The sequence below is a fragment of the Lucilia sericata genome, unplaced genomic scaffold (genome assembly GCF_015586225.1).
Source record: "Lucilia sericata isolate MDLA Ls3-8-SP2 unplaced genomic scaffold, ASM1558622v1 Contig002252F_arrow, whole genome shotgun sequence".
Lineage (NCBI taxonomy): Eukaryota > Metazoa > Arthropoda > Insecta > Diptera > Calliphoridae > Lucilia > Lucilia sericata.
In genome coordinates, this window is record NW_023996076.1 from 10106 (window position 1) to 23491 (window position 13386).

General features: G+C 30.7%; 1 protein-coding gene across 1 annotated transcript in view; it reads right to left on the reverse strand.

The window, feature by feature from the left end:
• Nucleotides 1-2058: 2058 nt before the first annotated feature.
• The window catches only part of LOC119613700, a 35493-nt gene continuing 24165 nt past the window's right edge, over nucleotides 2059-13386 (reverse strand). Inside the window, exons 2-12 of the mRNA XM_037969732.1 lie at nucleotides 12919-13053; nucleotides 12491-12685; nucleotides 10528-10675; nucleotides 10235-10303; nucleotides 8074-8401; nucleotides 7634-8017; nucleotides 4754-4988; nucleotides 4246-4694; nucleotides 3722-4189; nucleotides 2627-3655; nucleotides 2059-2571 (exon numbers count right to left, since the gene is read on the reverse strand). Of these exons, the coding sequence (XP_037825660.1) occupies nucleotides 2158-2571; nucleotides 2627-3655; nucleotides 3722-4189; nucleotides 4246-4694; nucleotides 4754-4988; nucleotides 7634-8017; nucleotides 8074-8401; nucleotides 10235-10303; nucleotides 10528-10675; nucleotides 12491-12685; nucleotides 12919-13053 (3854 nt within the window). The 3' untranslated portion in view covers nucleotides 2059-2157. The remainder of the gene's footprint in view (nucleotides 2572-2626; nucleotides 3656-3721; nucleotides 4190-4245; nucleotides 4695-4753; nucleotides 4989-7633; nucleotides 8018-8073; nucleotides 8402-10234; nucleotides 10304-10527; nucleotides 10676-12490; nucleotides 12686-12918; nucleotides 13054-13386) is intronic.

The following is a 13386-nucleotide window of genomic DNA, read 5'->3' on the forward strand; positions in this document are numbered from 1 at the left end:
AAAGATGTATGTTGCTCAAAAACATCCCAAATATCAGAGGGATACATAGAGCAACGATGCTCTAGCGAAGGTACTCACCAATGAGTACCTTCGCTCTCTCCTGTATGCGGTCGAGTAGCTCCAAAATAGACTTTGTAGCTCCAGCCCTTATGATAGTTGTATTCCATTTTCAATCGGATATAAGTGATATAAATTATGAGGAAGTCAGATGGATTGAAGAATGTCTAACAGCGTTTTAAAAAACCAAGGACCATGAATGATTCTTTCGACACTTGAAAAACGTGTTTAGTCCTGTGGACATCGAACTGTTTTCTCATGCCCAGAACATCCAGGGCTTCTGATTCCTTAATATTTACACTACTCACGATATAAATGGAACAACATCATCATGATATGGATGGAATAACATCATCTACCATACGTTTGTGAGTCAAGATGAAACATTGAGTCATTGAGTTACTAAGTCATGGTTGAGCGATTCATTTATGTTATGCCTCATTGCCCCAATCTCCAAAGAGCTTGGCCTGTAATTGAACGAGTATGAATGGCAAATATTGCTGTCATCGGCGAAAGAGTAGATAAGATTAGAAGGTCATTTATAAATATGAAAAGCAGAATAGGGGAAGAACAAAGCTTTGCTGTACCCCTGAATTTGTCTTGAACTCGTTAGATGAAATCCCAACCACCAATTTGCGGTCCTCTGACTGCGCCTCCGCCTCCTTATGAATTACGAACTCAAAATGTTAACTCGAAAACACTTCCTTTTTACGCATGTCAAATTTCATTCAAATCGTACGAACATGTAAGAAGTTACAAAATAATTTCCCACTTTTTATACCCTTCACTTTCGTGAGAAGGGAATATGTAAGATTGTCATTCCGTTTGTAATTTTCACAATATAATTTTCCGACCCTATAAAGTATATATATTTTGTATCTTTATAGATAGCGCAGTCGATTAAGCAATATCCGTCTGTCTGTCTATCTGTCTATCTGTTGTTCAATTTTCAATTCAAATTTCTGAAGAACACAGATATCTTCGTGATCGAAATCTTTAATAATTCTGTCAGACATGCATTCCAGAAGTTTCCTATTTAAAATTAGCAATATTCGTCCATAAATAACGGAGTTATGAGCTCTAAAAATTTCATCACAAAAAGAAAATGTTTTGCATGCTTTGACATAAAAGCAACAACAACTTTTCTTACTGGAAAAAAACGTATGTTTGCATATGTTTTGGTTTCATTGCTTTGCGTAATTTTTTGTTTTTGTGTTTTGATTCGTTTTGCGTTCTTGTTGTTGTTTTTTTGTTTTGTTATTGCTAAAGTAATGATAGAGTCGGGAAAATTAATCTTTGAAAATTCGGCAAAGATTAATATATACTTCTTACTTGTTTATTCTATACCACAGTGCAGTGGACCGATATTGCCAGTTTTCAATGCAAAAGAAATACTATCAATAAAGAATATTTTAGGAAACTTTCAGGCACATATCTCTTATTGTTCGGATTCTTATGTACTTTCATCATAAGGAAATGTTTGTTTTTAGAAAAAAAAAAAACAAACATTTCCGATTTATAAAGATATATGGTAATCTTAGTTTTTGAATACTGTTATTAATTATAAGTATTTTTGAAAATATTGAAATATTTTAAATTTCTTTAGTATTAACAACACTGAATACTAACTTTAAAAGAATTAATTAAAGAAACAGCAAAATATGACATTTTTGTTCCTGATCAAAAAAAAAAATAAATTCTTTTCGTTTAGAAATTACTGTTTTTGCCACAAACTTGTGGGTTTCAAAGTAATTATTTATATAAAATTATAGAAAAAATAAAAACTTAAACTTAATCATCTAAATACCTTGGTATTCTGGTTATTAAAATATAAATAAATAAATCTTAAAATAAAATGTATAGTTTAATGCTTAAAAAAAATATTAAACATTTATAAAATGTTATCTTCATGGAATGTTGGGTTTGTTATATTTTTAAAAATTATCACTGTGTTTCGAGATTTGTTTGTTTTAGTTGTCGTTTTGTAAATTTTAAATTAAGGAAAAAAAGTGTTACCTATTGTTTGCAATCAGAAGAGAAAATAAAATAATTTGAGAAATGTGCACGTTAAGAAAATTTAAGAAAAATTTCCAATAAATTTCAACCATTTGGATCCATATTTGGATATTTATGTTTCGTTGCTAAACCGCTTGAGGTGGTGGCAAAAGTCGTAAGAGGTTGTTGTGACCAAGTTTTAAGCGATTTTGAAGTTGTGGACACTGATGCCGAGTCTGTTAAAGGATCAGTGACAGGAACTATATACGATAACTCGCTGTTATGAGGATAATTCGTTGTTGTTAATGTTGCCGCTGTTGTTTTTAATTTAGATGATTGAGGTTGTTGGTGTTTTTCTTTTCTTAAGGAATTTTGTAAATTCGTAGATTTTTTGGATTTATTTTTCTTATTATTGTTATTGTGGAGTTTCGTTTTAAATATTGAAGTTCGTGTGGTGGGTGAAGTGGTTTTCGAAGTGGATGGATTTGTGGGACAGTGACTTGATATCATATTGAAATGCTGTAAAATAAATAATTTAAAGTGGTGGCTAGAGATTTTAACACTTTCCACTTACCTCTCCATTGTGTTGGAAACCATTTTTGAGCACCTCAGCCGTTACATCCGTTTCGGAGGTGGGCGTTGGTGTTGAGGCCGTCTGCTCTTCGGCCAATAGACAAATGCCATCTATCGATGTGGAATGTTTAGGAAAATTACCATGGAACTGTTTAGACTTAATGGAATTGGCTGTACTACAACTGCCATTACTATTACTACTGCTACTTAAACTATTGCTGCGACGTGAGCTAAAACTGCTATTCATAGTTTCAACTGGTGATAAAGTTAAAGCTATGGAATTTGGCGGTGTTTGCACACTGGCCGCAAATGTTGAGGAACTTTGTTTCTGCGCTATGGCCACACTGTGGGGATGTATTGTTTTGAAGGGTATAAAAAAGGGTTTTGTTGTCGTTTGGCCACTACACTCCGAGACGGTGGCCACTTTAGAGGATTTTTTATGGGGACTTGTCTTGCACAATGGCTGCGACGACAGATTATGTTCACTGCCCATATCGTATTCACTTAAAATCGAGGAATTATTAGTATTTTCCAGATTATCCAAGGCTTTAAGCGCCACATCTCCATTGCCATTGGGCAGCTGGGTGGTCTCGTATTTGGAACGTTCACTGGGCATAAGATCAATTCTTCGGCCCGCCACCTTAGGTATAAGATTTTGCATTTCATGACAATCTGGTGGCATGGTAGTAGAACTAAGACCACCAGCACTACCTCCGGGCAAACCAGTATTGCTGAGATTGCCAAAGTGTATGTCGGTGGGTGTGGACAAGTGTGTAGGTCCTTGTTGGCGAGTCTTAAAGCGTTTCCTTTGTATCATAATTAAAATGGCAAAACCAAAGATACAAACTATGGAGAGTAAAGAACCAATAGCAATGCCACTATAAACCTGAGAACTAGAACCTGAACCTTCTTTTTCCAAAGACAAATGATTGATGTGGCGTAAATCTATGGAAATGGGGGCACCAACACCCGTCTCACCTACCACTCTAACGGAAATATTAATTTTGGCCGATTCCGATATATTGGGAAACTAAAATTTAAGAGAATAGAAATTATCAGTTCTAGAAAAAAGAGTCCTCATTTTTTACAAACCCACCTTATAATAACAAATTTTGCAATCTAAGACATTAGCCTCATGTGTTACATTACCCAGAGTCCATAAAATATTATAATGATGTATTTTACCATTTGGCTGCAAAGGCGGTTCCCAGTTCAACTTCAAACCATTTTGTCTAGTGACATTTGGAACATTTATAGTACCCGGAGGATCTTGTAGAGTCACAACATCCATTTGTCCATAGAATATGTTGGTATCGCAACTGGAAAAATGAAAACTGTAGTGGGTATTGGGATGTAAATTTGTTATTTCCATGTCGGTATGCTCTAACGAATGTTTTTCACATTTTCGTTTTTCCTCGATAATATGCGGAAAGTGTATACGACGATAACACACTTGTACACAGGATTCGTTGAAACCCTCCTGGAAATGAAAGATTAACATGCGCGATTCTATGGTGGTCAAATGATAAGGTATGGCTATAACATCACCAGTATCATTAACAATCTGGAAAGAAAAACATTTTTATTTTTGTTGTTTAGTAGAAAATTAAAATAATTTACCGATTTCCATTCTACATAACGAAAATCTTGAGCCAGATTTTCATTTTCGCTGGTTATCAGTAAAACTCGCAATTTCAAACGTGTAAAATGATTCATCATTAAACCGGTTACATTGCCAGGTAGAACCAAATTAAAGATATTCTCCTCCCCATCCAAATTATTCGATAAGGTGGCATCATTATCACTATAACTGGAGACGGCATTTTGTAGAACCCTGCGCGATTCGCTGGCATTTAAAGCTTCAATATTTCTTAATTTATGATAAATATCCTCAGCATTCAAATTGACTATTTGTACAGTGCCCACCAAGGGCTGTGACACTGCACGTTGCGGATCAGGACTACTATTGTTGATGGAAAATTGTACAATAAAATATTTCTTAGTATTCAAAGCAATCAGGGACCAGGTGACAAAAGTATTATTGCCTAATTGTACAACTCGCAAAGGTACTAAGGGGAAAATAAAGTATTTTTAATAATTCTAACGAATTGATTGCAGTAGTACTTACAGCCCTGGGTACAACATGTAACCGGTTGACTTCTTAGTGTGCTTAACATACCCGTAGGATTGCTGCCCACACTAATGTCGGAGGTGGGCACTAGGCCACGTATTATCAGCTCAAATGGTCGTATGTAGGGTAAATCATTGTCTATAATGACGTATGAAGTGTTAAGTTTCATCGGTGAGAATGGTGAGCTCCAACGAAATGGATTGTTTTGTATGATATTCACTACGAACAGGGACTAGAAAAAGAGGAAAAGAAAGAGTAAAAGAGAGTTTTAGGTTTGGAATTGCACCTTCCAAACAGTGTTGCCAACTTAGTGCTTTTAGCACTATTTGCGGTGCTTTTTGGTGTGCCAAACGCGGAAAATTTTGCTCATGGTGCCTTTTTTCAAAAAGGCACTACAGTGGTGCTTTCTAATTTTATGACAGTGCATTTAGTGCTTTTTATACCCACCATCAAAAAAGATGAGTGGGGTATATTGATTTTGTCACTCCGTTTGTAACACATTGGTCGTAGACCCACAAAAGTATTAAATTCTAAGGCGATCTAACCATGTCCATCCGTCTGTTCATCTGTCCGTCCGTCTGTTGAAAGCACGATAGGGTTAGAACGGAAAGAGCAAGGGAGTTAAATTTTTCCACAAATATTTCTTATAGGTAAGGTTTGTTTGGTATTGCAAATGGACAATATGGGTCCACAATTTCGCATATCCCCCATACAAGTGGCCCCCCCGAAAAACAGCTTTAACAGTCACAACTGTTTTAAACATACGAGTATAGCGATAAAATTTGGCATAAATAAGTTTTATATGCGCCAAAATCTCTGTACCAAATTTTATGGGATTCGGTCCAAAATTGACCCTACCCCCCATACGAGTATAGCGATGAAATTCAACATAAGTAAGTTTTATATATGCCAAAATCTCTACTAAATTTTATAGAAATTGGTCTATAATTGACCCTACCCCCCATATAAGGTCTCCTTCAGAAAATGATTTAAACGGTCATTACTGACTTAAAAATACGTTATAGCGATGAAATTCGGCATAAATAAGTTTTATATAAGTCAAAATGTCTCTACCAAATTTTATGGGAATCGGTCCATAACTAACCCTACCCCCAAATAAGGTCCCCCTATGAGTGCAGCGTTGAAATTCAACATAAGTAACTTTTATATGCATCAAAATTTCTCTACCAAATGACATTAATACTCATTATCGACTTAAAAATATTCGACATAAATATGTTTTATATAAGCCAAAATCTCTCTAGCAAATTTTACGGCAATCGGTCCATAATTGACCCTACCCCCACATATGGTCACCTTCAAAAATTGATTTTAACGCTCATTACCGACTTAAAAATACGAGTATAGCGGAGAAATTCGAATTTAATTCGGATTTGTCGGTAGCGTACCCTACCCCCTATTAAGGTCCCCTTAAAAATATGAGTACAGCGATGAAAATTGACAAAAAATAAGTTTTATATAATTTTTTTACACAATTGAACCTATCCCTCATATATAAAGCCTCCATGATTACTTCATCGTTGTACTCGCAATAAAAAGATTTTTATTATAATTCTTTATGCCGAATTTTATGACGATTGGTCTATAACTGACCAACAAAACAAAATCTATGTACAAAATTTTATGGGTATCGATATATAATTGTCCCAACCCCATATAAGTTCCCCTTTAGATAATAACTTTTACGCTTATGACTGAATTAAAAATTCGAGAACAGCAATGAAATTCGAAACGAATAAGTGTTATACGAAATCTTTCTACCAAATTTTACGACAAACAGTTCATAATTGTCACTACCTCTGATATATGTTCATGGTTAAAAAATTGGACAAAAATATTTTGTTTTTAAAAATTAATATTTTGTTAATTTGAAGATCACGTACATAATTGAATTAAGCCTTATCTCCCTGATGTTTACAGAGGAGCATTCCTTTTACGGCATAAGATTTGATGGTGGGTATATAAGATTCGGCACAGCCGAATATAACACTCTTGTTAAAATATTTTAAAATATTTGTGAATTTCAGGAGGTAATTTATTTAATTAATATTAAACATTTTCTCTATAATGTTAAGAAAACTGAGGGATCATTCTTTGATCTTTCTATTTGTACCACTTTTTGTTGTTTATTAGAATACGATCAGTTTACACTAAGGACAAAATTTTTCTTAAAAACTGTTTTAAATTTTTTTACACGGGTGCTCCAAAGTTTTTTTTTTTATTTGTGTTAAGTTTTAAAAGCAAATATTCTTCAAAAACAAAAAACAAAATATTCAAAATACTTTACAATAAGTTATGTTATTCACTATCAGTGAAATTAACAATTTTTCCAGAACTCAAAAAACTTAAAAATAATATATATAGATTTTGCAAAAAAAATATATTTCATAAGTTTTGTACAATTTTACAATTTGGGTGTGGGTACATCGGTTGGCCAGTTGGTAGTGTGCCTGTCAGTTTGAATGTTTAATGACATTTTACTATTTTTAAAATAACTTTTAAAATTCTCATCTTATTTATCTAATATTCGTCAAACATTAGTTTTAGTTCTTACGTTACTAAAAATCTAACTCACACAGATGAAAGACTTTAGTATGACACATGTTTTGTTTTGTTTTGCCCAATGTTCTAAAAAACGAATTTTGGAGTCTTGTAGGAAATGAGCGAAATAATGTGCAATTTTTATTAAAATAAACAATATTTGACTAAAAAAAACGTTAGTGCTTTTTTACCCATTTTCAGTTAGAAAATTACGCTTTTTTACCCCTTTTTAATATTTTTTGCGCGCGTTTTGCTTGACCAATGTTGGCAACACTGCTTCCAAATTCTTATAAAAACTGTAAAAGCTTCACTTACCACTGAACTTTCATTTTCAAACGTTACATTCACCGAACTAAATGTATGAGCAAAACAACGTATATTCTTTAGGGGATTTGCTTTAACAACAACACGATCTGGACGTATTTCACCGGCTGTATAAACCTCACCGGCTATATTACGAGCAAAACATTGATATATACCACTCTCCTCGGGATCAAAAGATTCGATATGCAATTGATTGCCATTTATATAACGTGTTATGGAACTATTAAATACTTCACCATTATGATACCATGTTATAGTGGGACGAGGATTTCCCGTCACTAAACATTGGTAAACTATTGTGGCGGCCGCATAACCCTTATACATGGGCAATTCTTGGGCAACAACAGGAGGTCTGGTAACAATGACATGAAAGGTCTGGAAATATATATTGTTAGGGAATAACCATTAAACAAGAACAAATTTTTACCAACCTGATTACTATTAACGGTAGCACATGTATAATATCCCTCATATTGTTCAATACTGTTTCGTATATGATACTCTTTACTATTATTCGATAACTTAATCCATGGTGTAGCGCTTGACTGATGAAACCACCATTCAATGGGAACATCATCCGTTGGTGTACAACATGTTAAATTTAAATCATCATTTAGCGGAACATATAATGTGGTATTTTGTAAATGAGGTATTAGTTGTCCAATGGGAGGTCTTTGATCATCACTAGTTTCCTCAACATTTAAATTTAATGTAGCTTGACGATGCTCTTTGGCTGTGTATTGATTGTGGGCATTACATCTGAATAAGAGGAAAGAAATTTTTTTTATATAAAATTTTCGAGAAAATTCTGTTTTTATAGAAAATTTTTGAAAAAATTCTCTTTTTATAGAAAATTTTCAAAAAATTCTCTTTTATAGAAAATTTTCGAGAAAATTCTCTTTTTATAGAAAGTTTTCGAGAAAATTCTCTTTTTATAGAAAAGTTTTCGAGAAAATTCTCTTTTTATAGAAAAGTTTTCGAGAAAATTCTCTTTTTATAGAAAAGTTTTCGAGAAAATTCTCTTTTTATAGTAAAGTTTTCGAGAAAATTCTCTTTTTATAGAAAAGTTTTCGAGAAAATTCTCTTTTTATAAAAAGCTTTCGAGAAAATTCTCTTTTTATAGAAGAGTTTTCGAGAAAATTCTCTTTTTATAGTAAAGTTTTCGAGAAAATTCTCTTTTTATAGAAAAGTTTTCTTTTTATAGAATATTTTATAGAAAAGTTAGAGAAAGTTCTCTTTTCATAGAAAACTTTTCAAAAAAGTTCTCTCTTTATAGAAACTTTTTGAGAAAATTATGTTTTTATAGAAAATTTTGGATAAAATTTTATTTTTATACATATATAATTTTTGGAAAATTTTCAAGAAAATTCTCACTTTATAAAAAACTTTTTGAGAAAGTTCTCTCGCTATAGAAACTTTTCGAGAAAGTTTTCTCTTTATAGAAACTTTTTGAGAAAATTATCTTTTTATAGAAAATTTTGGATAATTTTATTTTTTATGGAAAATTTTGGATTAACTACTCTTTTTATAGAAAATTGTCGAGAGAACTCTTTTTATATAGAAAACTTTCCAGAGAATTCTGTTTATATGGAAATTTTAACAAACAATTTTCAAAAAAAATCTCTCTTTATAGAAACTTTTTTAGAAAGTTCTCTCTTTATAGAAAATTTTTGAGAAAATTATCTTTTTATAGAAAATTTTTGATAAAATTTTATTTTTACAGAAAATTTTGGATAAAAAATTTTGAGAGAATTGTCTTTTTATATAAAGTCTTTGAGAGAACTCTCTTTACACAGAAAATTCTCTTTATATGGAAAAATTAACAAAAAATGTTAAAAAAATTCTCTCTTTATAAAAAATTTTGAAAAATAATAAAAATTTTCAAGATAATTTTTTTATAGAAAATTTTTTATAAAATTCTCTTTGTGTAGACAATTTTCGAGAAAATTCTGTTTATAGAAAAGTTTCTCTTTATAGAAAATTTTCTAGAAAATTCTCTTTTTATAGAAACTTTGAGAAAATACTTTTTATAGAAAATTTTGTATAAAATTCTCTTTTTATAGAAAATTTTTGAGAGAATTCTCTTTCTATACAAAATTTTCGAAAAAAATTGTTTCTTAAAAAAATTTCGAGAAAATTCACTTTTATAGAAAGATATCCAAAAATTCTGTTTTAACAGAAAATTTTTGAGAAAATTATATTTTTATTTTTAAAAAATTTTCAAGAAATTTTTTTATAGAATGAATTATATCTATAACAAAAATTTCTCTATTTAAATTGCTGTTAGTGTTTGATAAGTTTTATTTTGAAAATTACGTTCGTGTGTTTTTTAAATATTAATACTTAAGCAGGTATCAATGTCAGACATGTAACAGTGTAATTAATGTTCTATGAAATTGTATGTTTGGCGGCAGCAGTTTGTGTTAAACATTTATGTAATTACAACAATTATTAATGCCAACCAACTGAAAAAGAGTTTATTTTTTTGTATACTTCTTACTTATGATTATTAAGTGTAAATAAGGAATTTCAAACTATTTAGCAAAAATTAAGGGTATTCAATTAAAATATTTTCAGAGTAAAACTACTTACCTATATTTGCCAGCATTTTCTGCTTTAACTTGTCTTATAACCAAACTGCCATTGTTTAAAAATAAAAAACTGTTAAAAATTAAGAAAAAAAAAACAAAGTTATTAAAAATTTAACATACAAAATATTAAAAATTAAACAGTCTTCAGTAATACACATCAATCGAAGGAATTTTAAGACAAGTAACTAAATCTAAAACAAATTATTTAATAATTAGTTTTATAAGACAAAAAATTTAGTTATAAATAAAACACTTTCCTTTCGATTTAATGGCATAACTTTGATCTCTACTCGCCTGTTCTCATTGAAATTTTTCGATAACGATACATTTCCATAATACCACGTTACATTGGCAGGTGGAATGCTAAAAATAGGACAATTTAATGTGAAGGACAAACCAGACTGTGCTGTTAAACTAACATTGGCTGGACGACGTTTGAGTACTGAAAAAGAGAAAATATAATAAAAAGCATAAGAAATAATTATGAAAATAAAAAATATTTAATAAAAAAAAGGACAAAAATTTATAGTAATTACATGAATATTCATTTATTAAGACATTCAATACAATGTACCGTATATATGTATGTAATTTGCCATGTGCCTTATAAGAATGCGTGAATACGTGCGTGTGTGTATGTATGTCCTTAATTAGCCACACTTTCTTAAATGTTGCCATACAAACACAAACAGAAACACTCTCTCAGTACTTTACTACATTTAACCAAAATCAATAATGATAATTAAGTTATTTACATTTAAGACTTGTGAATATTTAAATGAAACTTCTTCAAGGGTTTTGTAATTAAAAATAATTTATGTTAAACTGTTCTAAGTATTGTTATAATACGGCATAAATTTATTCTCCTTTGAGCATTTTCTAAAAATTCACAAATGAGATTATATGTACATAAATATGTATGTATATGTAAAGTAAAAATTATTAAATAATTATCTTTTGAGCAAATATTTCAAATTTGAAATGGTAATATACCAAGTGTTAGATTAAATACAAATTCTCATTATTAACTAGTTTAAACTGAATATTAAGGGCGAAACGATTGTCAATCGGCTAAAGATTGTTAAATCACCAACACCAACAGTATCAACCAAAAGTATTTTTCCCAGGAAAACTTTTACAACTTTTCCATATAAAGGGTAACAAAACAGGTCCTATAGCTGCCTTCAGTGGAACATAATCAAAATATTTTGGCTATTAATTAGTATCATTGGAGTTCAATCTTGGAAATCAGTATATACATATGCCTGATAATATGTGTCTTGGTTCAATATTACATAGAAACCAAAAAGTACCAGTTGAAGAACGAAAAAGTACAAAAAATCTTTTCCGACAGATTTTCATTCACTCAGGACTCTGAATGTTAAATTTTAGGTTTCTAGGTTCAATATTATAGTAAATTCAAAAAGTACTCTTCAAGAACGAAAAAGTACCAAAATGTCCCCTTTTATAGATTCTCATTTACTCCGGGCTCTAAAGGGTTAATATTTTTTCAAAGTTCAATATTATAGAAAATTCAAAAAGTTTTGAAGAACGAAAAAGTACCAAAATGTCCCCATTATATGTTCTCATTTACTGTGGGCTCTACGTGCTTAATTTCATGTTTCTAGGTTCAATACAGAAAACTCAAAATATACCAGTTAAAGAACAAAAAAGTACCAAAGAGTTCCCTTTTGTAGCTTCTCATTTTCTCTGGACTCTACATACTTAATTATATTTTTACAGGTTCAATATTATAGAGAATTCAAAAAGTACCATTTGAAGAACGAAAAAGTACAAAAAGTCCCATTTTATTGCTTCTCATTTAGTCTGGGTTCTACATGTTTAATTTCATGTTTCTATGTAGGTTCAATATTATAGAAAATTCAAAAAGTAACTTTTGAAGAACGAAGAAGTACCCATTTTCCATATCTGATTTTAGGATTAACAAAACAAAAACGGTTAAGTACAAGAGCATCATTAACATTTTAAATAGCACACTTCTCAAAAGTATGTTTGACAGAATTTGGGTCCCGAAGATATCTGTGGTCTTCAGAAAATTTATTGTAACAAACAAACAAACAGAAGGACAGACAGACGGACATAGCATAATCGACTCCTGTATATGTATATAAGGACTCGGAATATGCATACATATATACTGTATACGGTCGGAAAATTCTCTACAAACGGAATCACAAACTTATATCACGAATGTGAAGGCTATACAAATATTTCACTTTATTTTTAATAAACTTACCAGCGTATTCCACCGTTATACTCTCCGATATTACAGCAGTTTTATTTGCATTTATTTTACAACGATATTCGCCACTGATTTTTTCATCACCCGAGATCCTTAGGGTTCCATTGCGATAAATATTGAAATTATTTGGTTTCTTATTCTTAAGACTCTTGTCGTTAAAAAGCCAAGTAAAAAAATATTCAGTTTCATCTAAAATAAAACCAAACATTAAGAGAACATAGAGAAAGGTATAAGATTGACGTCCAATAACTCTTAACTCATATACGAAAAACATTTTAATTAAAGGACGTCCACCTTGCACCATCGATAGTAAAAATGTGTTTTTTTAAATTGGTATATAATTATTTTCTGAATATGTTATTACTCTCATATAACTTTAGTGATTAATCGAAAAACGATTAATCATCGAAATATGTACTTACTCTGATAGGAGGACTCATCAATATAGGCTTTACACTGTAAATAATAGGGTTTATGTGGATGCGATATTATCAGTCTTCTTATGGAGGGACTTTTAATTTGTAAAAATGGTCTTTTATCTATTGGATTGGCATTAACTGTAATGAGAAATAATTTATAAAATAAATTAATATATTTGTTGTAATTTATTTATTTTAATATAAATTTAATTGTTGAAGACATTAGCTAAGTAGAAAAGAAAAATTTGAATAAATTATATGTATAAAATAATGTTTAAGAGAGAAAAAAAACTAGGTGCGATTACTAGTATGGATATTTAGGTAAACCACTTCCAATCATGTGATAATTTACGTTTATTAATACCGAAATTAGCAAATTAGGGAGCTACCAAAAATTATGTTCAAAGTTGCCAGCTTGAATGATTATAGAGTAGACTATAACCAAGACTATAGACTAGAATATAGACTAGA